The sequence below is a fragment of the Daucus carota genome, chromosome 2, assembly GCF_001625215.2.
Source record: "Daucus carota subsp. sativus chromosome 2, DH1 v3.0, whole genome shotgun sequence".
Lineage (NCBI taxonomy): Eukaryota > Viridiplantae > Streptophyta > Magnoliopsida > Apiales > Apiaceae > Daucus > Daucus carota.
This window is the reverse complement of record NC_030382.2, coordinates 54,698,503-54,724,135: the sequence shown is the minus strand read 5'-3', so window position 1 is coordinate 54,724,135 and position 25,633 is coordinate 54,698,503. Positions and strand designations below refer to the sequence as shown.

Below are 25,633 nucleotides of genomic sequence, written 5' to 3'. Positions count from 1 at the left end.
TGTCTGAAACAAAATTCTGCATTCACATACAACTTTTTACACAAGGACATGAATTGAGTTTGTGATCATGATGGTCAAAATAGCAGGAAAGGAAGCGACTGGATAATACACGCGAGATTTTTAAGTTTCACTTTCCGTGGAGCTCAGGGCGTCTATTCCAGCCTTTCTGGATCAGCACTAGCTGTCATCAACGTGGACGAGCCACGTATACCTTTTGCATGCGTTCTTGCTTTTCTGGATTCTCTATTACGTGACTACTCGCTGATTTTGTAGAAATAACCTAAAAAAATCTCAGTGTTTCTAATCTATCTTCTAATTGCATGGCTACAAATGAAAGCCGACCAAATCTAGCTACTCTAACTTTAAATTACTGAACTAACCCTGGTCAGAATTCCAATTGAAGGATGCTTAGTGGCTAGCAAGCACCTACGATTAGTTCAGCAGGGGCAGTTGTGAACATCTTTTAAAGTCAATGTTATACTCGTAATGATAATACTACTAAATGCGAGCTATAAGTTGATGATCCACGAGGAGTTAATTGAAGGCAGCAATAATAGAGTCTGGTGTTTGCCGAAATATATGTAAGCATTAATTGCTATTGTGGGGTGTCAAGATCTTCACTCTTTTTCCTTATCTCAGATACTCGTTTGGATAATAATGTTGCTTTTAGCCATTTCTTCACTTTTACCCGTTTCATTACCGTAGAATTAGGGCAATAATTTCTTTTTCTGAAAAGAGTTAATTACAGTTTGTAACCTCTAGGATTGCTCCAAACGCACTTAAGATCCTGAACTATCAAACGTGACATAATGCACCCTGAACTTTACATTCCTGTGCAAGTTGTAACCCACAGTCACTATTCCGTCCAAATATGCCGTTAACTTTAACTGTTTGAGAGGTAACAGTGTGTATAATAGTTTCTAACAGCTACTTTACCTCTTATAACCCCTCAAAAATTATGTATTATATTTTGAAATTATTTCTGAACACACACAACGATGTAAAAAATTTAAAATAAGTTTTAAAATATGTATCTAGATTTAGAATCTGAAAATTTATTATTATTTTTAAATAAACGATGTAACTTATTTTAAAATTTTAAAATAAATACATATTTTAAAAATTATTTTAATATTTTTTTACATCGTTGTGTGTGTTCAGAAATAATTTCAAAATATAATACATAAACTTTGAGGAGTCACATGGGGTATAGTAGCTGTTAGAAACTAATATACACACTATTACCGATCAAACAGTTAGAGTTAACGGCATATTTGGACGAAATAGTGACTATGGGTTACAACCTGCACGGGACTGTAAAGTTCAGGGTGTATTATGTCACGTTTGATAGTTCAGGATCTTAAGTGCGTTTGGAGCAATTCTAGGGGTTACAAACTGTAATTAACTCTTCTGAAAAATATCTTCGTAATACAATACTCCCTCCGTCCCATTTAATTCTATAAACTTTCCTTTTATGGATGTCCCACTCAATTCTATACATTTTAACACTACACCATATATGGCCTACGGCAACACCCAAAAAAAGTGTTAAAAATGCTGAAAAATGTTGTCATAAGGTTTAAGGCAACATTTTTGTCAAAATAGTGGGTGTTGGATATCGCCTTGTAGCCTTAGAGCATAAGCCAACATATTTTAACAAGCTATGGCAACACCCAAAAATTGTGGTGTTAGGTGTCTATGGCTACATTGTTTTTCTAATAGCAACATCAAAGAGGGTGTTGCCATTAAATATATGGCGACACAGTTCCTTTTTCAGCAACACAGGTGTGATGTTGCCATTAATCCAAAAGCAACATCTTACTCACTCTGCAACAACAAATTTTGATTTAATAGGAAACATCCCAAAACAAATCAAGCCAACCAATTGCAAATTCTGATTTAACCATAAATTATTCACCCAAGTTTTGCAACAATCATAATCTAACCATCCTACTGAAATAGCAGTTCAAGTTCATAAATTCTCAAGTCATAATTACATTACAAGTGAAAATTTGCAATATATGGTTAGATTTTTTAAGTACATCAAGGATCAAATCAAGTAGTTTCCGTGTTGGCGGTGTTGGCTCCACTTGCAGAGGCATCTTATGTCGGCTCGACACCGAGGTCTTCAATATCAATCTTGAGGTTGATCTGGATTCTTTTCTGCCAACTTGGACACCAGTGCCTTTACATTCTCCCTAACCTTTTGATCCATTTTTTCTTCCATCTCTTGAGCAAGTTGATCTCGGGTCTTTTCATTCAAACTTTCTAAGTACTGATCTTTCAGGTCTTTCAGGTTCCAACTCTAGGAGCCAAGCTGACTCAAAGACTTGGTAAGAAGTCTATGCAGATCACGTAGCAAGCTTGACCCTAATTATTGAACATATTAGCAATCAGTAATTTGCTTATTGCAGTTTAACAGTGAATTAAACCATGCAATGTGCTAATTAGTTTATAACCACTGCAGTAAGATTTAATGTCTATAAGATAGCAAGACAATATTAGATACATAAGACAACATTCTTACTTTTATATAGGACAGAAACCTGCTAACGACAATAGCCACCCAGGTGCATCTTCTGGCAAATATACAGAATGCTCTGAGATTAGTCCATATAAGTAGACAGGATTCAGGAGCATTTACAACAGTCCAGGTGTCAACCATACGAGAATGTAGGTTTTGACCTGCAGATGCGGTAGTTTCCCTACTGCTAAAGAAAACAAGAGCTGAAGCTAATTATTTTTCTTTAAGAGTTGCTTTCTGTTCAGTTTCTAATTTGTGAATTAGTTCATTAATATTTTCATTACACTAGTCTATTGTATCTACCTTAGCACCAGTGAGACCAAGAAAACTAGTTCTGTTCATTGCACTTGCTCCTTCCACATTGCCTTCTTCTTTAGACTCAACATATACTTCAGCATGTACAAGCTTCTTTATGTACCCTTCCAACTCCGTCCATACCTTGTTGACCTGACCATATGAAAAAGTATTAAACCAAAGGTTTTTTGAATGTACAGGGATGACAGTAGATAAAGAATACAATATTAACTTATGTCAGCCTACCTCTTCAAGTTGATATGTTTGTGATATTATAATATGACTTGAGTGGAAGAAAATTATTTTATATTTCCCAGGGAAGATTTCAAGGAAAGTAAAAGAAGTTTATCAATTTCTAGATTACCAACCTGCAATTTGTAAGCTCATTTGATACAAAGTTAATCATTGTTATCTAGGGTATAATCAGCTTATAAATATAATTTGTCTCAGTCTTAGTAGACTCAAAATTTAAAACAGAAATGTAAATCATGAAGGGGAGCATATTATGAAGCCTTTCAGATTAATAAAAGGGTTTTTAGATGTATCTTTATTTCGATAATGTATAAGCTCTGCTTGCACATACAATAGAATAAGAAATATAAAATGCAGTGGTTTGGTTACATATATACTACCTCTCTTGATATATAAAAATCAGGGCTTTGCCATTGTGGATACCTTTGTATCCTCCGCTACATAAATAGACATCACATAGTAAGATAACTTATAATCATCGATGGAGATATCTCCCACCTATAAGCATAAATAATTACCAATAAATTAATCATCCATTATATCTAGATCGGATCATGTATTAGTATCGGAAAAACCAACTCCAACTGAGAGACTCCACAAAGAGCAAATTCGCTTCTGCATGAGTAATAGTATTTGACATTGCAATACAAATTTCAGATCAATTTTAACTTTCTGAACAAAAATAAATAAATTTTAGAAAATGCAAAAACATATATAAACTCCACAACCAATAAAAACACCTTTTTTCAAAGAATGGGGTTGTAGTTAAGGCCACCATTTTTGTCGAATCTAAGAGGTCACAACTCAACAGCTGCACCGTAAATTGATAAACAACCAGGTCCTTTAAGAAAACAAATGCAGAATTCAAATCTGAAACAACAATTTTTGTATGCTAGGACCTATAAAGATAAAATCCAAAACTGAATCGAATATATAAAATTTGCATATATGTGAAAAACAATGCGGACTTTTAGAAACTATTGAAGATTTAATTCACTTCCATTGAGCCAAGGAGCAGTGGTTTCCTAAAGGGTTGAGACTCAGCCATAAGGAACCAATAAAACAGAGCACTAGTATAGGACTAAAACCCCCAAAATTAAAACATATACTTAACAAATTAGGTTTATGGACGAACATGCCCGGAAAAATCAACATATGTTAAACAGACTTACATTTATAAATCAACACATCCCCAAATTAAACCGATGAAGTAAATCACAAAATTAGGGTTTGTAAGTCTCCAACTTAAATATCTAAAATCCCAGTATAATTAGGGTTCATCAAATCCCCAGCTTTAATTATAACCACAAAGAGATGAACACAAACTAAAACAAATTTAACAAATTAGGGTTCGTAAAACCCCAAATTAAACTGATGAAGTAAAAGAAAGAATGTGTTTACCTCTAAGTTGAGATGGACGAAGAGAGAACAGCGTAGATATAAAAGATCGGATAGAGATGAGCCAGGAGAGAGATGAGTCGAGAGAGAGATGAGCCCGGAGAGATATTAGTGTAAGCGAGAAATATGAATATAAGAGAGAGATATGAATGGAAGATAGAATAATTTTTGGGTAATAGAGAAAGAGAGCTTAACATTTTTATTTGTTGAGCGGGTTTTTTCTCTAAGTTGAATAACTTGGATAAGTGGGCGGCAGTTAAAAAATACAAAGGGCGGGTCTTTTGCCCCACTTTTTTGAGTTAATTTTCAGGTCTCTAAGGCAACAGGGGGAGATTTGTTGGCATTGAGGTTTTCTCCAGCATCTAAGGCAACATAAATGGCAACAACATGCCTCGATGTTGCCATACATCATTTTTTTTCAATTTTGGCCACCTAAGGCTACATTTCAAGTGGCAACATCGCTTTAGGATGTTGCAGTAGACCATATATGGTGTAGTGTAAAACCTTCCTAAAATAGTAAACTTTTATAATATAAAAATCTCACCCACCCACTACTTTCAACTACTTTTCCAAATCAATCAATTATATATTGATGGGTTCCGCTACTTTACACATTTTTCTCTCCCTTTCTTCTTACTTTACATTACTTTATACATTTTTCTTAATTTTCGTGTCCAATCCATATGTACACATTTCAGAGGAACGGAGGGAGTATATAATTTCAGCGTTCAGTCAATATAATGAGAAATAAAGCATATGCTTTGAATCATTTGACAATGCACGACTCTGGCAATAGAATGAGCAACTCTATATGCAACTAGCTACTGTAATAAACTAGGGTACAAATTACTACACTATGCGTATACATATGTTTTTTAATCTGACTTGAGATTTGCTGAATATTTTATCTAAAATTAGTCCTTGCGTCCACACAGAAGGATAAATGATTCAAACATTTCGTTACTCGTAATTTGGTTCCATGACGTGTCAAACTTAAAATATTTTAAAAAATCTATGGAATTAAACTCAAATTTCAAATTACCCGATTAGTGAAGTTCCTATGATTTGACAGTCTTTGTATATTTTATATATTTATATTATAAATAAATATTAGATAAATTTTTAATATTCGTATAAATTATTTAATCGAGTTAAATACGAGTAGAATATATTACATTTAAGATCTAATTAATATCCCGTGGCAAGAAGAAAAAAAAAGATCTAATTAATATCTAACTAAATCAATTCGAATTATCGAGGCTATTGAATTTTCGTCAAACTGCTTTAAGCTTGAGAATTATGACTCAAGCTTCAGCCACAAGAACTTGCTCGAACTTTAAATTTGAGGCCAACTTTGTCCTGGTTAGAGCTCGCTCATTTATAACACATCAAAAATGATAAAAGACGCCGTTAATAAGATCCGAGTTCACTATAAAAATATTATATTTTCGTTACGATATACCATCTCTCCTTATAATTTTATAAATCGGCTTGACTTCTAATTACATGTTTTGAGTATAGTAAAATTTATGTGTTTTTTAACTTTTTTATATAATATTTTTTTTGATTATATATTTTAATTTAAAATCATTGTTTTAAAAAAAAATGACCTCTGTTATGAAACAGACTGTCAAAAGTTAAACACCTACAAAATTGAACTCGCAGACGAACAAAGAGCCACGAAAGATGGCACAGGACAGATGCAATCGCCCGTGAGACGAATGAATATATTAATGAGTCATACACGTACAGATAATAAAGCAGTTGCTAACCTATTATTCTTATTTCTTATCATGCCATTGTACGTAGTTGTCTTTCCCCTCTGTTTATGAAACTTATATACTAGTCACATTTTCTGTTAAGTGTTAAGGACGATCTTTATTCAAAATTATTCAAGTACTACTTATTTTGTACATGCGCATGTAACATGTTTTTCAGTTATAGATTTCTTAGTTGTATGTTAATGCAAGTACGACGGATTAACAATCTTGTCTGAATTGATTTCCCCAGGCTGTGATCATTTGACTAAACAAATTATTTAACGTACAGCTGGTTTCAGCCAGTAATTATGGAGAGTGTCTGTGACTCGGCTCCGCTGGTTAATTAGAGTGTGCATGCACGTTGACTGGTCAAGACAGACTAAACCAAGATACTATAATCCATATGTTTACCAAAATGCAATCGTAAAACACATGCAGAGAGCTCGTTACATGCGACTTCTTTAAAGAACAATTAGTCTTAATCTTTTCTCAAATGGGATAAATTCGAGCAAATCCATAGACACCTGGTATGATTTAGATTAACACAGGTGTATATGTATCAAACCACTCCGTCCAACTTTTATTACTTTATTATGCTCCCTCTTGGATGCCAATTCGATGAGTTCATACTACTCCATTTTCAACGGCCTTGAAAATTGTGTGAAAGCTATTCGGTCAAATATTTTTATATCATCTTCCGAATAAACTCTCCACAAGTAGTTAAGTTAGAAGTCACCTACAAGGAATGAGACTGGAAAAATCGGATCTTAATTAGTTTATTAACAACCTACTTTACTTGTTAAAATATTTTATTACGACTGTAATCTTTAGGTTATGTTCCCTTGCCTCGTATCATGAAGCATGAATATCATATAGTAGTAAATATATAATGTGAATTACTCACTATCTACGTGCATATTGTTTACTCCTAATTATAGAATGCTTACATCTTCTTGCCTGATTAGGTAATTACATGTCCTGATGTCCAGAAATCTAGGTTTATTAAATTTAAAGAGTGAAATTATATAGAGTCGACCGATATACGTGTTGCATGGAAATACATATCGATATTATTTAATAAAATTGGGTAATATTTGTTGTATGGTGTTCGATGGTCCAACCAACATTGAATATTGAATAGAATATGCTTAGTTATCTCATGATATATTATTAATTGAAGATTGTATGATTATTTAGATTATGTTGTGGATACGAGATCTGCAACATAAGCCATAGGGTGTGCCGTGCTGTACACTCTTACATCGGAATGAGGTACGCCATGCAAATAAATTAAGATATCAGTTTAAGCAAACACTAGGCCATGCAGATAAATTTGTTTATCTGCATTAATACATTATTATACATCCACCTCAGTCCTCATGGATGTCCCATTGAAGGACAACCTGTGGCGAACCAGATGAAAGTCCAAAGTGGAGCAAACTTAACATATATAAGAACCTAAATTGAAGATGAGGGTAAGAAATTATAAGATTGAATTGAACTAGACGTAAAAATAAGATTATATTGCTCATGTTTTAGAACTCAATCTTCACTTAAAACATCACAACAGCGTGTGCTCGATATTAGGCGGTATAAAATATACTAATCTCAAATTTAAAGCATACCGAGACACATAGCTAGGGGGATTTTTACTTAGTACTATCCCACTATCATACTCACACCTGGAAGTTGAAACTGATTAATCTCGAAACTAGCCTCACGATTCTTTACAGAAAATTGCTTATTCGTCGGTTTTTAAATGAAAATAAGGATCATCACGGAAAATCATGAAATTACTAGTATGTTTAAAAAACTATATACCATATATTCTCATTATATTTTTATTTGAAACAAATTTAATAAATTAAATCATTACAAATAATATTTTATACTTTTATATTATATTTAATCACCAGTCCAATTGAAATTTATTTATAAAAAAGTTAGAGACAAAACTACAATTATTATAATTAAATCATATATAATAAAAAATATAATTAATAGAATGAATTTATAGTTTTTATTCATAAATATATAAATATTTATCTTTAATTGTTTATGTAATATAAATATATAGGTATGATATTTATATCTTATATAGTTGGATCGAAACCAGAAACCAGGTGGGGACGTCTAATCTGTTGAGGCCTAATACTCCTCAAAATTTTACATTTTCTAATCATTTTATCTTATATCCGAAATCTTAATAATTTGAAGAGAATGGGAATCAGATCAAAATTAAAGAGGAAGGAATAAATATTATAAATATCATCTCTAAAGACGTTTGATGTGATATAAAACCATTAGACCAAAACTACAATGTTGAATCAATTCTTATTTTATTAGAGTACGATGTTCTCTTATACATGCAGATTATACAAGAATGACTTTGTATATTAAATTTTGGCGGTTTTCTCTTAGAGCACGATATTTCTCATATATATATAGATTATTCAAAAGTGATTTTTTGTATGGGATTTTGGCACAACAGTATTAACGACAGTTAAAGGGAAGTAGTTGAAAATAGATTGAAAATAATTGGTGTTAATTTTTATTTTATTAAAATTATTATTTTTGTAGTTTGAAGTTTATTCAATATTTTTCACTGCCCAATCCTATTATTTTTGCTTCTAAAGACATTGTAAATCTAGTATCGATCGTTTAAAAATATGTAGTAGCTTTTTATTCATCTTCTGGCACTTTTTGTCGATTGAATTTTAAAAACAGTAAATTGAAGATGTCATCATGTTCCTCTTGGAAAAAACTGGTCTTGTTCGCACAAATCCAATATCAATTGAAATGTCGAAATTGATTGTTAGAAGAAGCCCATGCATGTTCAAATATGATGATAAGCCCGACGGGCCGAACAACTATGTTCGTAATTAAATTATGCAGGTGTGTATAGTTTGGAATCAACTACACTCAGGGGCTGCTTGGCACATATTGTCGTCTTCCATATTTTTCAAATCTTCAGTGAGAGATCGTTTAATGAAAAAAAAAAAAAAAGAGATCTTTTGGTTTAGTTCAAAAAGTATTCCCTCTGTTTCATATTACATGTACACTTTTGATAATTAAAATTTGTTTTAAATTAGTTGTCCCATTTCAATTTTTAATACAGTGTAGTCGATAGTTGTATTTCTTACATGAAATTTATACCACATCCTACTTAATTATATCGGAATGTCTAACCGTGCCACAGGATAAGCTATAACTACTGTCAATAAATGTGCATGAGTATCCGTGTATCTTTATAAAACTAGTTAAAGCTTTATTGAATATTAACTGTATATTCATTCTTGTTTTATTTCAAAATTTTATATTTATACAAAACTTTTATTTTATTTCTAAAAAATGTCATAGAACATTGAATAAATTTTTTGTCAAATTTTATATGACAACTTCTAATTGATTTCCTTCTACAAATAATAATGAGCCCCCCCGCATTCACACTAATTTTCTAATTAAAATAAGCCATCTAACTAAAATCAACCAAATTAATATTTAATAATTAATTTAATTTAATTTAATATTATTAAAAAATATAATAAATTAAAATTATAATACAACACATAAGTAAATAAAAGATACTTGATAAATATGAATATTTTAATTCCCTTGTTAGTAATTAATGTATTGTTATAATACGATGCATTATATACAAAAAAATGCTTAATACTCATTCAAGTCAGCTGTCAACCACTACCCAGATACATTAAATATACACTGACCTGTGCCCTGAGGGCACAGGTTAGACAGCCCCTAATTATATTTCCTAGATCAAATATATCTCACATATTATACTTGGTCAATGCAATAAATACAATAATAATTGAAAATTTTCTAGAAAAGTTAGTTTTTCTTAATACGTGTGATTTGTTCAAAAGTGGACATGTATTATGAGACGGAGGGAGTATTTTATTATAACTAGTTGAATTTTTTTGTAACTGAAAAACTAACTTTTGAATCATATATTTGAAGTACTTTTTTAATATTTATAACTTTTAGATTATGAAAGTTATTAATATAATAATAAAATGGGTCTTTCTAGTGTGTGCCCATGGACACACATTATACACTAAATTTGATGAGTTTGGTGGATTCTAATTGGTGGACTTGATGTAAATGCAGGAGGACATCCTTATTTATGATTAGTTGACCAATAAAAATGCACCAAACTTATGGAAGTTAGTGCTTATTGTGTGCCCATGGGCACACCATAGAAAAACCGTAATAAAATATTATAAATTATTTTTTAAAATAATAATTTATATTTTTATAAAATCAATTATAAAAATAAAATTAAGTCATTAAAAAAATTAAGATTTTAACTTATCAGATTCCGACTTATAAATAAGAAAATCAACTTATTAGTTATTTATACAAGAAGTTCAGAATTTTCAAATTCTCAAATTTTTACTTATAAATTAAATATTGACTTATCAATTTTTTACCACACCCAGTTTTGTCCCTTCCATGTATCATTTACGTAGATATATTCGCTGAATGTCTGAAACCGCCAAACCGGTGGGAGTATTAGCGAATCAGCAGCAAGAGTGTCCGGTTGAACAAGTGTACCCTGGATTCATCTGGAAAAATATTACGAATTTACATTTTTCCCAGGTTTTTTTTTTTTTTTTTGACAAACATTTTTCCCAGGTTTTGTTCCTTCAAAGAAAGTGTTAAAATCCCTGACAAAAAAAAGAAGAGAAAGTGTTAAAATCATGCATTTGCGACCTTCCCAAATATGTGTACCGTAACATTTATTTTATTTTGGTAATTTTAATACTTAATTATTTCTTATCGAAGACTTTATTAAGAATTCAAAATCAAATTAGAGTATTATCTTGTCTAAATAATTGATCAAAACAATTAAGGATAATTTAAACATATGCCCATAGTCCACAGATAACTCAAGTTTTCAAACATTTTGACCATAATAATAACAAGAGGCAGATCATCTGGAAGGCGAAGTTTGGCAGAAAAACTATTTTATTAATAACAATTCAATATAAAAAAGTAGAAGAATAATTCAGTATTTACTCAGTAACTTCCACACATTTTCAGGTAGAATAATAATATATCCAATACAGAACTGATTGTCAAAAAATTAAATTTAGAATACTCTGCAATGGAGAACAACCAAACATGGGGACAATGACACTAATAATATTCTATGTGCTAATGAGTTGTAATATCAAACACTTGTATTATTATACTATTCCCCTTCAATATGCACCATGATTGTTCCTCATGTGCTTTATCTTTTTTTAAAACAATTCATTTTACAAAAACACCACCAAAAATCAGTAAATAACGAGTTATAATAACCAAGTCAACCTTTATACGTCGTCGTTTGGCGTTGACTCCCTTGACGACTTCCACCAGTAAAGCGCGATAAAATCGAAAAAATTTGTAAAAACAAGCACCGGACGTAAGGCAACTCATTAAACGTAACTTAATCGCAGCTTCGCGTCCGTGTATCACGCGTTTCATCATTCACAAGTTGTCTGTTGCACATTTATACAAACACACACGAGCAGAGAGAGAGAGAGCCAGAGAGATTCTAAGAGAGAGATACAGTGAGTTATACGATGGCGTTTTGAGCGTTTTTGAGGTTGTCGATGAGCTAAAACTCTCCGATGATGGCGATCACCGAGGAAAATCCACCGTCTGACGGGAAAGTTTGGGGGCTTTTCAAGCTTCCGTTCCGAAACAGCGCTAATTCGAGCAATACGACGCCGTCTTCGTCGCAGAATCACCAGCGTCACCAGAATCAGCAGGTTCTGAGTCAAAGTAACGGATCAATTGACGGCGTTAATAGTCAAAGTAGTAGTTCGAGCAGTTCTGTGTCATCTGTTGCTAGATCTCTCATTCCCACACGACGTCGTTTGCGTCTTGATCCTTCTAATAAGCTCTATTTTCCTTGTGAGTCATGATTTTTAATTTTTGTTTAGTGTTTTTTTTTTGTTATGAATTTATTGTATATGTGAATCTAATTGTTATTTTTTGATTTGTCTGGAATTTTTAATGTGTTAAATATTGTGGACAAGGAATTGAAAGGTTTGTTAGGTTTAGGTGTCCAAGAATTTGATTAATGTGATATGGAAATGATTGCAATTTCAATTTACCTGAACAAATTGAAGTAAGAACCATGGAGTACGTTTTTCTTCAATTCTCTAGAATTTTGTGAGAGATCTGGACTTAGAATGATTACATATGACTGGGTTAACAGTTGTTGTTTGCGAAGAATTTGATTTAGATGATATGCTTGGGGAGCTTGCTACTGTTTAAATCAGACTATATGCTTTAACCTATTGTTTTGTTTTGCTAAATGACATTGTTGCCTTTTAAGCGTGCTAGTATAAGAAAACATAAAGCTAGCACTTAGCAGGATATGTTAAGAAAAGAGAAAACCGGAAAAGTATGTAACTAACCTTTACAAGCTGACCTGAATTCGGTGAAAGTGGGCATAGTAGTGTAGTTTGAGTTATGCTTTTGTCGACAGCAGCCACAAGTGTGAATTGATGCCTTTGAAAAGTAGTATTTTACGTTGCTAAAATGATCTAGGAAGTAGAAACGTTAGATACTTGTAGTCTGTATAATTGCCGCAAAAGAATGGTGTATGCTTAAGCTTATAAAATGTATCGGTGTAGGTTTCTCAGCACAAATCACGAAGTCCCTGAACACCCTATTGTATTGTACACATATTTTCTATTTGTTTCTCCAATTTCTTTTATGCATAGACTAGTGCCACTTCAACTTATAACATCTTTTCATATTGTTTTTTTTTTTTTGTCATTCTTCTGGTGTTTTATCAATATAAAGTAATTGTTTCACACATGCAGACTATAGATGAGGTAAATCATATTGCATGTATAGCCATGAATCAGGAAAAAAGGTTGTGAATTAAAGAAATAATTTTACGAGTAGAAGGCACGTCCTTCGTATCTATGTCCGTTAAGATTATCTGGACATGTGCGAAAAATGTTTTATTTGTATATCTGTTTGAGCCTTTACTGGGTAATGGTTTTGTATATAGCTAGAATTGTTATGTCTACAAGAAGAGTGATAGTTGAGTTTGCGAACTTCTCACAAAAGCTTTGGTTAAGAGATTGTTAATGTTTTAATTTCTTCTTCCATTTTACACCCTACCAATGCAAAATGTAAATAGGAAAGACAAGGTCACTTGATGATAAAGCCTCCTCTCAGTTTACACTTGTATATGTTCTTGATGTCTGATGATCTTGATGTCTTTTAACATGTGTATGTTTATTAGCTAAATTTATTTCTCTGGCATGGCCGTCTTTTGCTGTTGCTTTTTTAGAATGGGTTGAATTTTTGTAGATGTTACATATATCTGCATTGGAGTACAAAATTATAGCCCTGTAATTTAATTTTCAGCTTACGTTTTCTTGTATGAGGTGCTGTTAAATATGGTAGTAGTGCTTACATTTGAACCTTTTTTTGTATCATTTTAGACGAACCTGGCAAACAAGTCCGGAGTGCGATTGGGATTAAAAATACAAGCAAATCTCATGTAGCTTTTAAGGTATTATACCTGTATTCCTTCCGTATCTTGACCATGATGCATCTTTTTAGGGCAGTGATACAGTGTTAGTAAATGTGTTCATAATAAATATTTCTTTTCTGACCTATAATGTCCTTAATTTTGTTGATTAATGCTTCTTGCTTATGTGATTTAGTTCCAAACAACTGCACCAAAGAGCTGTTTTATGCGTCCTCCAGGGGCAATTCTTGCTCCTGGCGAGAGTCTTATAGCTACTGGTAATGTCTTCTTTATGATCTTTCTTCATGTTTTTCTTTTCATAGCATAGTTATAGTTGCCACATTATACAGAGTTGTCCAAATTAGCTTGTTGAGATAATCATATTTGATATTTGGTCTTCACTTCAAGTTGTATATTGAGTTAGTTTTGACTTTTTTTTTGTATCAAAAGTATTTAAATTTGTGGAGAATCCGGAGAACAATGAAAAGCCAATGGATCAGAAAAGCAGGGTGAAGTTTAAGATCATGAGCCTGAAGGTGAAAGGACCGATGGACTATGTACCTGAGCTGGTATGAACTGTACCTGTTATGATGGTTTGATTCATTCTTTTTTGTACTATGTGGCAACCACTATACATCAAACTTGCATCTCTCAAGCTGAATATTATGGGACTAATATAGTATTTTGATATGCATACTACGGTTATTATGAGTAAATTTGAAGGAGAGTTGGAGTGGCTTCTGCATTGCTATCAAATATTTATCTTTCATCCTTGGTGAAGATTCTGTTCTTGTTTCATTTCAGTTTGATGAACAAAAGGATCAAGTTGCTGTTGAGCAGATATTACGGGTTGTATTTCTTGATGTGGAACGTCCTACTCCTGTAAGGGTTTTTTATTCACTCATTTATACAGTAGTATGGTCGTGATTCATTTTCTACATGGATTGAAAATGGTGCTTTCATTATAAAAAAGGGTGGAGTCAGTGGTGCTCTTATTTGGCAGGCCTTTCTATTGTGTTGCTTGTTCTTTTTTTTGTGAACATGTATGGATACCTTATGTAGGCATAACTTGTGCAATTAGTTGTCTCTAGGCAGCCACCATGTATAATATATAAAATAGAGAAAAGAATTGAATAATGTATAAATTATTCCCTTTAATTCATTGCAAGGCTCTTGAGAAATTAAAACGTCAGCTGGCTGAAGCTGAGGCTGCTGTTGAGTCTCGCAAAAAACCTCCAGAAGAAACAGGTCCAAAGATTATTGGCGAAGGACTGGTCATAGATGAATGGGTTAGTTTTTGTTGAATCCGAATCACAGTCCTGTAGAAATTGCTTTCTGGATTTTTTCCTTAATGTTATTATGTTCTATTTTTTGTAGAAAGAAAGAAGAGAAAGATATCTTGCTCGACAGCAGGTGGAGGGAGTAGATTCAGTATAAATTGTTTGTTTATGCCTTTATGGTGTTGCTTCAAGTGCCTATTGCTCTGTTGTAATATTATTGAAATGTATCGTTCTTGGCCCTTCATATTTTTTTATTGCAACTGTGAAGGACTTTTTGTGTGTTTAAAGAAGTTCAAAAGAAGACCTGAGGAGTTTGGTTTGTAACTTGAGCCACTGATTACCTTTCTTGTCAACTGCTTCAAATATGTAGATAATGTATTCCAATTTTTTTTCTCTTCAAAAAGTGAATTTTTAATATTAGTTGCATTGTTCCATGATCAATTTGCATAAACCAACATGACATTAAGGGACTGACTCTTGAGTCTTGTTTTGTCGCACTTTTGCTTCGCACAGTGGGCAAATCGGAATCATGTTGCAGGGAACTGGGAATCACGTTAAATGTTTTATTTACTTGATGCAGCTAAACCGGGTCTTAAATGTTTTATTTACTTAATGCAGCTAAACCGGGTCTTAACTGCTTGCATAATCGTTAGTGTTTAGTTCTGAATTAAATCGTCTTACAAAAAAAATATAGTCGGCCAAAATATGCCAGTCCAAATAGGTTCTAGTGTGAGTAAGCGTCTGCTCTCTCATCAGACATATGACAGATAATTAGGCAAATGAGTGAAAGAGGACTAAATGACTAATTGACTACTGCAGTCTGCAACTCACTATTTCTTTATGCGTTACTAAATTATTTGTCGGACTTTTTACTTAATGTTTTACTAAGTATTTTGGATTTGTCTGGTACCTGTGTGTGGATCATCTATCTGTTATGGGCATACAAATCGGCGTACCTGATTGGTTAAATCGCATGGCGTCACAAGAGGGCGGGTATGTTTCTAAGGAAACAATGATTTTTGGCTTACTTGCTGGTCGCATTCCTCAATGTAAAGTATAAATGTGGGGTTTAAGGAAGCACTAACACAGAAGTAAGAAAGCAAGTATCCTCATCTTATCTGGCTTAGCTGCTTTCCTCCAAGAACAAATAGTGCAATGGCCAAGACAAGCAACAACAATAGTGCCCTGCTCATTCTCACACTTGCTCTTCTTCTCATCTTTGCTATTTCTGAAAGCAGATCAGTTTTGCCCAGTAAGTATCTTCAGGATTCATATCTTTGTTAATTTGATTATCTGAATTAATGTTGATCACGTTGTAACTCTCCAAAATTTCACTTATTATTGTATTGCAAATTAGTTTATGAGTTGTATTTCTGAAAACAGGGAGGCTTGCAAAAGCATCCGTTCCAACATGTGATATGGTGACTGGAGTGAGCAGCGGAGATACTTGCTTTAGCATTGCTCAGAGTTTTGCCTTGTCAGCTGATGAGTTCAACTCCATCAACCCCAATGTCAACTGCGCTACATTGTTCGTCGGCCAGTGGCTTTGTGTTGTTGGGAGTGCTTGATTTCAGCTGCCATCTAATTATGTGAATCCGGAACAACTGATGATGATGAGCTCCTGCATCAGCTAAATAATAGGATTGGTTAACAGTTCTATAGCTTAATAAGAGTTCCTGTGATCTTTTTTCTTCTTAATTTGACATGCAAAGGAGCAATGTAGCTTGAATGTTCTTTATTCCTGCAAACTTGAGTTTACTCATTTACTTCTCTACTTAAAACTTGAATTTTAAATTCTCCCGATATATGTGTAGTTGCTCATTCCAGAAGATCTCTCCCTAGTTATAGTACGAGTGCAAGTATACTTTTTGTTTAAAACTGGACTGTTAATACAAATTCGACTCAAAGTTGCCTAACAGTAATTTAGAGGTTGACTATAATTATTGGTTAAAATTGGACCTAAGAGATATTATATTATTATGATTTGCTGAAAAGGCAAGACATTGTATTGGTTATATTAGTTGGTTATAATTTAAAATTAGTATGTTATTAATATTTTAGTTTGTTAAAATAAAATATATACGATATTATGCATAATTTGCCGAAACTGTTGCACTCGAATGGTATTGGCTATATTGGTTGGTTATAATTTAAAAATAGTATGTTATTAATATTTTAGTTTGTTAAAATTGAATATATCAGTTCAATACAAATAATGTGTAACACAGATTTCTTGTATTTTAGCTAAGGGTTTTGTGTGGTTGAAAATGCTATAATGTGTTCTTATTTTATCAAACTTTAGACTTATTTGAGAATACAATTCCATACTTACATATTATCTTTTAAAACTGAATATTTAAAAATCATTTATCCTTTCTTATTTATATAAATAAGTATTCATTTGTTAAAAAAATATATATTTATCTATTTTTGCAAAAATAAATTGTTTAATTTAAAAAAATTAGATAAGCTAAACCAAATTTTAATCTTAAACGTAAATAGATTTAAAATATGATTGTTGTGAAAAAATATACCAAACTCATAAATAGGAAATTAAGACAAAGTTTACTACAGGATTACAGACTCAAAATTTTTAAAAATTGCTTTATATGGCATTTGTCGGATTAGAATTGGTAAGTGTTTTATTCGGTTATCTTTTGTTGTGTTCTTGCTTGTGATTTTTTAAGAATCACTAAAATTTATGGGACCTGCTCTAGTTTTCTAAATTATTTCTAAATTTAAAGTTAAGAATTTGTTTGGAAAATTCATTAAAAGATGCTTATTACTAAACACTTGTAATCTACAGAAGGAGCCCTTCCAAGATTAAAAAAAATCACTTATTACTTTCAAATCATTTAATTATAAGGAAAAAAAGCCTTTTAATTTATGAATTTTAATAGACAATCTATATTTTATAATTTATTAAATATAAAAATTATTAATAAAATAGTAAGATATTGTAGATTATTACATAAAGTGATTCTGTATATTTTAGTATAGTCAAACTTGAAAAATAAAATTATTAAAATTAAAAATTAAGATTTTCAACTTCGATGTTTTTTTGGAAAAAAAAAAACTTTGATGTTATTTATAAGTTAGAAGTTAGCTTATAATTTCTTTTTAAAGTTAGGCACATCAATTTGGGTAAGATTGTATATGAATGTTCATCCATTTTTTTTGTCAGTGCCCAGTTTTATGATTCATCCTGTGTATTACATGAACATGCATATTCTGATCATATAGCCCCTGCAGATACCTCCATTGTATTTGCACAAATTACAGGAATATCACTTCTTACTAAAAACCACGTAAATGTTAAGTTGCAGAAAAAGAAAACAATAGATCAATAAACACTTGTACCACGAAGATCAAACCAACATATCAGTTTTTATTGTACCATATCACTGCTACCTACACAAGCTAGAACCATATACCATATCTACGAATTTGGTAAACTGATGAAGCAGAAATAAACAGCTTAAGCACGCTCTCCCCGGATCCTCCTGGCAAGCTGAATGTCTTTAAACATGATGGTCACACGCTTAGCATGGATTGCACACAGGTTCGTATCTTCAAACAGGCTTACTAGGTACGCCTCGGCTGCCTCCTGTAGAGCTAGAACAGCATGGCTCTGAAAGCGCATATCAGTCTGCAACAACAAAATCGATCGACATTGCACATATCACAATAAAATTCTCCCAATAAATAAAGCAAAAAAAAAAAATTCAAGTCAGGTAAAAGCAGTGAAAACTAACCTTGAAGTCTTGAGCAATTTCACGTACAAGCCTCTGGAATGGAAGTTTCTTGATCAAAAGCTCAGCACTCTTCTGATACTTGCGAATTTCGCTACATGATTTTACAATAATATATTAGTCCATGATGCATATATAGCACCAATTCTAAACAGATATTGGGCGCATTCATAAGATAAATACAGAGATATAATACCGAAGAGCAACCGTTCCAGGCCGGTATCTGTGTGGCTTCTTAACTCCACCCATCATTGGAGCAGACTTACGAGCAGCCTGCCATGGAAATTAAAATAGATAGAAAAATGTTATAAAGACGCAACAATTTGGATCCCAAATTGAATATTCTTCATTCTGTATTGTATCAGTTGTAACTTGTAACCAAAATAATTGATACCTTGTAAGCCAGTTGCTTTCTTGGGATTTTTCCTCCATGAGACTTACGAGCAGTTTGTTTAGTGCGAGCCATCTGTAAATAACACAGATTTATATCCATAAGAACATCAGAAACCCTAGAAAAAAGTTAATTTTGAAAAGTGATCTATATCTGAGATTATACGTATATGTAGAATATATGCCAACAAAGATAAAAAAAACTAATTAAAAGAGAGGGAGAGTGGCTTAATTACCTCTCTTAATTCCTCTTTGAATCTTAGAGGCTATTTCCTCTCTTGTTTACTATGTGAGATTTGCAAATGAAAGTTTGAATGTGCATGCAGGTGAGGAGGGTTCTTGTGTTTATATAGCTGCAGGGAGAAGGATTACTTCCGATTGGACGGTTGTGATTTGCTAGCCGTGTGCTTTCTAAAATATGTATCTAACGGTTTTTAGTGGGGTTAGTTGTGTTTTCTGCCGGGCGATCCGACGGTCTTGATTTAATTTGGTAAGCTAACCTGGATCATAAAAAGTTTTAGAGTTTAAGAAATTATGTATAATCAAAATTAAAATAAATAACACAAGCCAAAATACATGACATGTGTAAGGAAATAATCGGCAAATCAAATTATTTAGGACTCTGCACCAAATATCAGGAATCATATAACTGTGTTTCGGAAAAAAAAAAAAAGAAATCATATAACTATAATTCTTGATTATTTTCAGAGGTTTGTGCATGATTAAATAAATAATTTGCATGCATGATCTGGAAAAACCCAATGATGGTTCAAGCTATTCTGACGTAACTTACTCGTGAATATATATTATTTGACCAGCAAAGCCTTAGTTTAAAATAAATGTGTATCTGTCACGTAAATGGTTAAAATGAATTTTGGTATAATAAAAATAATAATTATTTCAAATTCATTATTATATTATGTTAAATGATTAATTCTATTTTAATAATAATATATCATTATTATTTTAAATTTGTATTGATTAATATATTATCTTAATATATAATTTCACTACAATTTTGAAATTAATATTACAGGAATTGACAGAAAATTATAAAATAAGTGTGGTTGAGAATGTTTTTACATAATTCTTGTAATATTTATTTATGCTTTTGAAAGAATCATAAATCTGATAATCAAAGAATTAAGAAAAAAAACACCGCTTTGGGAAAAAAAAAAAGAACAAACCAACGTATCTGATATTTAATAGACTTAAACAATTCTTAAGCAGGAAATAAATTAACGGCCGAGTCCTAACGATATCTACGAACTTCATAAATAGCTTAATTAAGCAATATCCTTGGACATGATGGTCACACGCTTAGCATGGATTGCGTACGTCTCGGTCGCCTCCTGTAGAGCTAGCACCGCATGGCTCTGAAAGCGCATATCAGTCTGCAACAACAGTACACATATTGCACATACATTACAATAAAATCCTACCCACCAAATAATAGAAAAAAATCAAAAAAAAAATCAAGTTGCGCAAGAGCAGCAAATTAACTAACCTTGAAGTCTTGAGCAATTTCACGTACAAGTCTTTGGAATGGAAGTTTCTTGATCAAAAGCTCGGCACTCTTCTGATACTTACAAATTTCGCTGCCCGGCATAATAATATGATAAATCCGGGGCAAAATTAACAACAGAATTTGCAATCATAACATAAATTCGTAGATATGATACCGAAGGGCAACGGTTCCTGGTCGGTATCTGTGGGGCTTCTTAACGCCCCCGATCACTGGAGTAGTCTTACGAGCAGCCTGTGATTGACACGCAGGTAGAAAAAAGTGTTATGAATACGTAACAATTGGCTCCACCAGTGGAATCTTCATTCTGTATTGTATCATTATAATTTGCGATTAATAATATTAGTACCTTGTAAGCAAGGTGCTTCCTTGGGGCTTTCCCCAAAATAGACTTACGAGCAGTTTGCTTGGTGCGAGCCATCTGTAAATATCATCACAAATTTATATCAAGTAAATTAAATTTGAACAGTATACATATAAGATGAATACTTGACACTTGTGTAAATCAGTATATGTACAATACTCCTATAATCTACGTACTTAATATTGAAAGAGTGTCTTGATTACCTCTCTTATTCTTCTTCGAATCTCGTAGCTGACTATTTCTAATTTCTCTTTTCCACTATTTTGTGTAATTAAAGTGCGAACGAAAGTTTGAATGATATGCAAGGGGGATGGGGCTTGTGTTTATATAGCTGAAGAGAGGGGGGTTATGTTTGATTGGACGACTGTGATCTTCTGTCCTTGTGCTTTCTAAAATATGTATCAACGGCTTTCAATATGTGTAGTTGTGTTTTCTGTCTGTAGATCCGACGATCTTGATTTAATCTAGTTGCTCAACTTCGATCATAAAGTCTAATCTATGTGTTATTATTGTTATGGGGGTGTTTTTATAGAAATGAAAGAATATGATGACAATAATGAAGGTAAGAATCTGAATCGTATCAACTAAACTAAAATAGTTTCCTTTCCCGGTTACATGTAACCATTTCGGTCTTCCCGAGAATATACATCAGCCAACTGATAAAATTTAATAATAATAATCCATGAATGCACTGTGTAACAAAAAATTATTCTCTACAACCACACACTATTTCATTTACAAATAAGTTAATGTCATGTAAATAGTATATGTTTATTTATACATATAATGCAAAGTTAGATAGTATATGCAAAGCTATTTATTATTACTTGTATAAATAGTATATGTTTATAGGCAATCTATTATCAGAAAACATGAATACAATTTGATAAAGTTATAATGTATAGTTATATAATTACTAACTCAGTCTCATCACTTTAAAAATTTTAAATTTTGTGCTTCCAACTCGAAAATTTAAATACAAATACATATTAATATATAATTATTATCTCAAGAAATGATTTACAATCACATCAAACCAATAATTTTTTTTAAATTAAAATCAATATAATTTTACAACTAGTAAATTTTATTAAATAACCACCCGAACAATATTCAAGATAGTCTAATCGAAGAGACTCGTATGACAATTTCATGAGTGTATAAACCACCGTTCCTCCTTTAGTTCTACTATGATAAAAACATATTTTATTAAATTGCCCCGACTCTCCAGGAATTAATTTCAACAAGTACATGTTAATTAGAAATATTGATATATATCTGTTGGCTACCAAGTATGTGCTAACTAGAATTTCACCGAGCATCAATATGTGTGTGTGTGTGTGTGTGTGTGTCTATATTAAATTTATATAATATCACAGCTTGTAGATAAGAACGACTACATGCATGTGAAAACAAATCAACATGCAGGTATTTATAGAAATATGTATATATCAACTTATTGATCTATAATCCATATGAGAACAATTTAACATACAGAATTCATTCGAAATCTACATCAGCATGCAAGAAAGATGCAAGCACACACCTTTTTTAATTAGAGATAATTAATTAATCTCATACATCTAAAAGATACATACATGCAATGAGAACAAAGTTATTCAATCGTATACATATGCCTTGTAGATGCTTAAAGTATATGTTCCGTGGCAATCCATTATCTCAAAACATAAATAGAGTTTCCTTAAATTAACCATGAACAGATGACTTCTCAAAATCTTAAACTTTGTACTTTGAATGTGAGACACTTGATTACATATTTCGCATCTTAATAATTATTATTCCAACAAAAGGTTCACAATTACATAAAATTAATTTCATAATTAAAATCAACATGATTTTATAACTAGTAATCTTTTTTGAAACCTCCATGATAATATTTAATTGATTCAAGAAAACCTAATTAAATAGATCCATCATCACCCCCTTTCCGATCAAGACAATTTAACGAGATTGGATGCTATCATTCAACATCCCGACCTTGTACTGTACAGGAAAAAGGTTTTCTTCAGTTTCTCTCGTTGTCCCAAAAATTAGAATCATCTTGTAATCCTGGGAAGTGAATATCTCTTTCACCTCTTTGGCTTGACCACAGCTGCTCTTGATTGATTTGATCAGCGTCAAGCTCTGGCGGACCATGAGTTTGCTTGGCTATATCTTCAAGACTAGTATAGAAAATGTTGTCATTAACGATGGTGCTACTTCTATAATCTCCTTGAAGATTCCAAATATTGTCACTAATATTATTCCCTTCATATCTTAATTGATTTTGATTTTCGTATGTCCCACTAAGACTTTCAAACACTGGAAAATGAGAATTTCCACCAACTGTGCTGCTAAAATTAGGGTCCATACTGAAAATATTAGGACAAAAAGATGTTGAACTTTCCAAACTTCCTGAGAAAGAAGTTGAAGTTCTCGAATCAGCCAAAGTAAATTGTTGTTGCGGCACTTCAGGGGGCATTACATTGGTGGGCACACTCGAAAACCCAAAATATTTGTCATGCAATATTTGAATATCAAATATATCATTATTGAGTTCAGTGCCTTGAATACCATTGTTATTGGTAAGATCAGTCGTCGTTATATTCAGATGAGTAGACTGATTTGAAGACGGTAAATTGGGAAACGAATCAGGAGCCACTATGGCGTCACTTAAAAAGGGGGGAAAGTTCATGCTTGTTGCAGGATTGGAACTGAGAATGGGTTGGTTGTTGACAAAAGAGATTGAATCATCAAAAGTAGTTTGTACAAGAGAGCTTCCAATTATTGCTTCGTTGGCATGAGATTCTGCAATATTGGAACTGAGAATAGATTGGTTGTTGAAAGAAGAGTTTGAATTATCGGTAGTAGTTGGTGCAAATAAGCTTCTCCCAACAAATACTTGGCTAGTCTGAGATTCATTTCTCAAAAGAGATAGTTGTTTACTCACTGCTCCATCGCAAGGTACCTTGTGAGCTAAATAACTGTCCCGCCTGTAATAATATGCCATCATTAAAAAAGATTACATAACAATTAATATATGGATATATCAAAATTCAAGGTAATTAATTATTAAAGAGAACTTCATATTTTAGCAATAGGCCCGTGTGGTCAATTTTATTATAGATTTTGTATGATATTTTTTAATTCGAATCTGATTGCATCTATATAAAGATAATATTATCGAATCATTTCCAACGCATTGCGCGGACCTTTTTATGAAAGTAAAAAAAAATAAAAATGTAGAACATGCCTATTTTCATAGAAGATAATATATAATTATGAAGAAAGTGATTTCAATTTTGTTTGAAAATAAATTTTGTGATAATTATATTTTAATACACACATCATGTCATATAGGCATATATAATACACGAAATATATATTCAAAATTACAGCTTTACCTCGAGAAACTACTGCCGCACTCACACACGTACTCTTTGGTGCCGCAGACTTTTTGATGTGCGCGCAAGTCGCTGTGAACTGCATATGTTCTGACACATTTAGTGCAGCGGAAAGTTTTTTCACCATGTTTTCTATTATAATGTTTTCTCAAGCCAGTTAGATCACTTAAAGCATTAGGGCGATTATGATGTGTACATGTTGTCACAGGACACACATACACCCTACGCTTCTCATTATTGTTCGTGACCGTACGATTGAGACGGACATTGGGTAAATCATGTGCTTTCCCATGCAATATCAGATTTTGTTCTCTGATAAAGTACTTGTCACAGAACTGACAAAAGAACAGCTTTCTGGCCTTGATTTCCTCTACTGAAAGTGCAATCACCTCCACATCCTCATCATCTGCACGAAAAAGGTTGTGTTAAATTTATTACAATTGATAAGAAGTACTTATATGCAATTTATTGCATTTATCATGCATTTTTACTAGTTGTAGATATATATTATGTTTGTGATTGCCTGCAATCTGTTGGCGTCTTCTTTTTCTCTGTGGGGAAGAAGTTGGTGGAGGTGGAGTCGAAGTTGTAGCTGCCACTGTAGCACCGGAGAAATTTTGTTGAATTGCATCCATTTTGTTGTTAGATTGTTTATATATTTATGTATATATTGTTATGCTAAGAAGAACTGCTATATTGCTTTCTCTTGAAGATGCTTTCACCGAACTGTGTTTCAATTCTTTATATAGCCAAAACGGGCCCTCAAAAGTAAAGTAATGTTCGTCAGCTATCTACCAATCGGCCGCAAAAAATAGCTACAGCATTTAATATTTTGTTTCTTCATGCAGTCTGTTACATTGTTGATCTTATTATCATCATAAAAATGCTAAAGATAGTGAGAGAGGAGGAGAGGAAGGAGATAGTGAAATTTCCTACTACCAAGTCTAATCTGTTTGTATGTGGGTATGGTAACTGCTGCATACAAGTGTCATCTGGTATGATTTACACGTGTGTATATGTGTTAATTAATGCATGTCTAGCAAGTAGCTCCCCTAAATTCCTGTAAAAAGAAAAAGAAAAATCTTATACACATTACTTATGACTAAGCAGCGAGGAACACACCGATATGCAATTAAATAGAACCCTTGTCTTGGATATTAATTAAATATAATGCAAGATAAGT

The 25,633-nt window shown here is 32.4% G+C and overlaps 2 protein-coding genes and 1 long non-coding RNA gene across 6 annotated transcripts; 1 reads left to right on the top strand and 2 right to left on the bottom strand.

Annotated features, from left to right (window-relative positions):
- Positions 1-1,830: 1,830 nt before the first annotated feature.
- Positions 1,831-4,696, bottom strand: LOC135150217 (uncharacterized). 4 transcript variants are annotated; one of them, XR_010288499.1, is made up of 5 exons: positions 4,472-4,696; positions 3,451-3,568; positions 2,828-2,971; positions 2,528-2,708; positions 1,831-2,370 (listed from the first exon to the last, which is right to left on the bottom strand). It is a non-coding gene; the product is annotated as an uncharacterized LOC135150217 (long non-coding RNA). The 4 variants fall into 4 exon arrangements; XR_010288498.1 differs by having other exon boundaries at positions 1,832-2,370; positions 2,528-2,711; positions 4,472-4,694; XR_010288500.1 differs by having other exon boundaries at positions 1,834-2,370; positions 2,528-2,711; positions 3,451-3,507; positions 4,472-4,693.
- Positions 4,697-11,652: 6,956 nt separating this feature from the next.
- Positions 11,653-15,339, top strand: LOC108209113 (vesicle-associated protein 4-2). The gene is made up of 7 exons (XM_017379858.2): positions 11,653-12,153; positions 13,707-13,777; positions 13,932-14,013; positions 14,186-14,304; positions 14,540-14,617; positions 14,905-15,024; positions 15,113-15,339. The coding sequence occupies exons 1-7, from the start codon at positions 11,868-11,870 to the stop codon at positions 15,170-15,172; spliced, it is 816 nt and encodes a 271-aa protein (XP_017235347.1). The 5' UTR covers positions 11,653-11,867; the 3' UTR covers positions 15,173-15,339.
- A 3,000-nt stretch (positions 15,340-18,339) lies between these two features.
- On the bottom strand, positions 18,340-21,103 carry LOC108207796 (histone H3.3-like). Its single transcript, XM_017378226.2, has 9 exons — positions 21,032-21,103; positions 20,840-20,916; positions 20,665-20,755; positions 20,450-20,551; positions 19,394-19,423; positions 19,162-19,233; positions 18,964-19,040; positions 18,771-18,861; positions 18,340-18,664 (listed from the first exon to the last, which is right to left on the bottom strand). The coding sequence occupies exons 1-9, from the start codon at positions 21,101-21,103 to the stop codon at positions 18,494-18,496; spliced, it is 783 nt and encodes a 260-aa protein (XP_017233715.1). The 3' UTR covers positions 18,340-18,493.
- Between the last annotated feature and the right edge of the window lie 4,530 nt (positions 21,104-25,633).

Bases quoted from the DNA above. Each gene is read 5' to 3' on its own strand.
- LOC108209113 (XM_017379858.2), top strand. From the start codon at position 11,868: ATGATGGCGATCACCGAGGAAAATCCACCGTCTGACGGGAAAGTTTGG. The intron at 13,778-13,931 runs GTATTATACCTG...TATGTGATTTAG, and splicing joins AATCTCATGTAGCTTTTAAG to TTCCAAACAACTGCACCAAA. The intron at 14,014-14,185 runs GTAATGTCTTCT...TTGTATCAAAAG, and splicing joins CGAGAGTCTTATAGCTACTG to TATTTAAATTTGTGGAGAAT.
- LOC108207796 (XM_017378226.2), bottom strand. From the start codon at position 21,103: ATGGCTCGCACCAAGCAAACTGCTCGTAAGTCTATTTTGGGGAAAGCC. The intron at 19,424-20,449 runs GCTTAATTAAGC...GAGAGGAAATAG, and splicing joins CCATCATGTCCAAGGATATT to CCTCTAAGATTCAAAGAGGA. The intron at 19,041-19,161 runs GTATCAATTATT...TTTCCATGGCAG, and splicing joins GAAAGCAACTGGCTTACAAG to GCTGCTCGTAAGTCTGCTCC.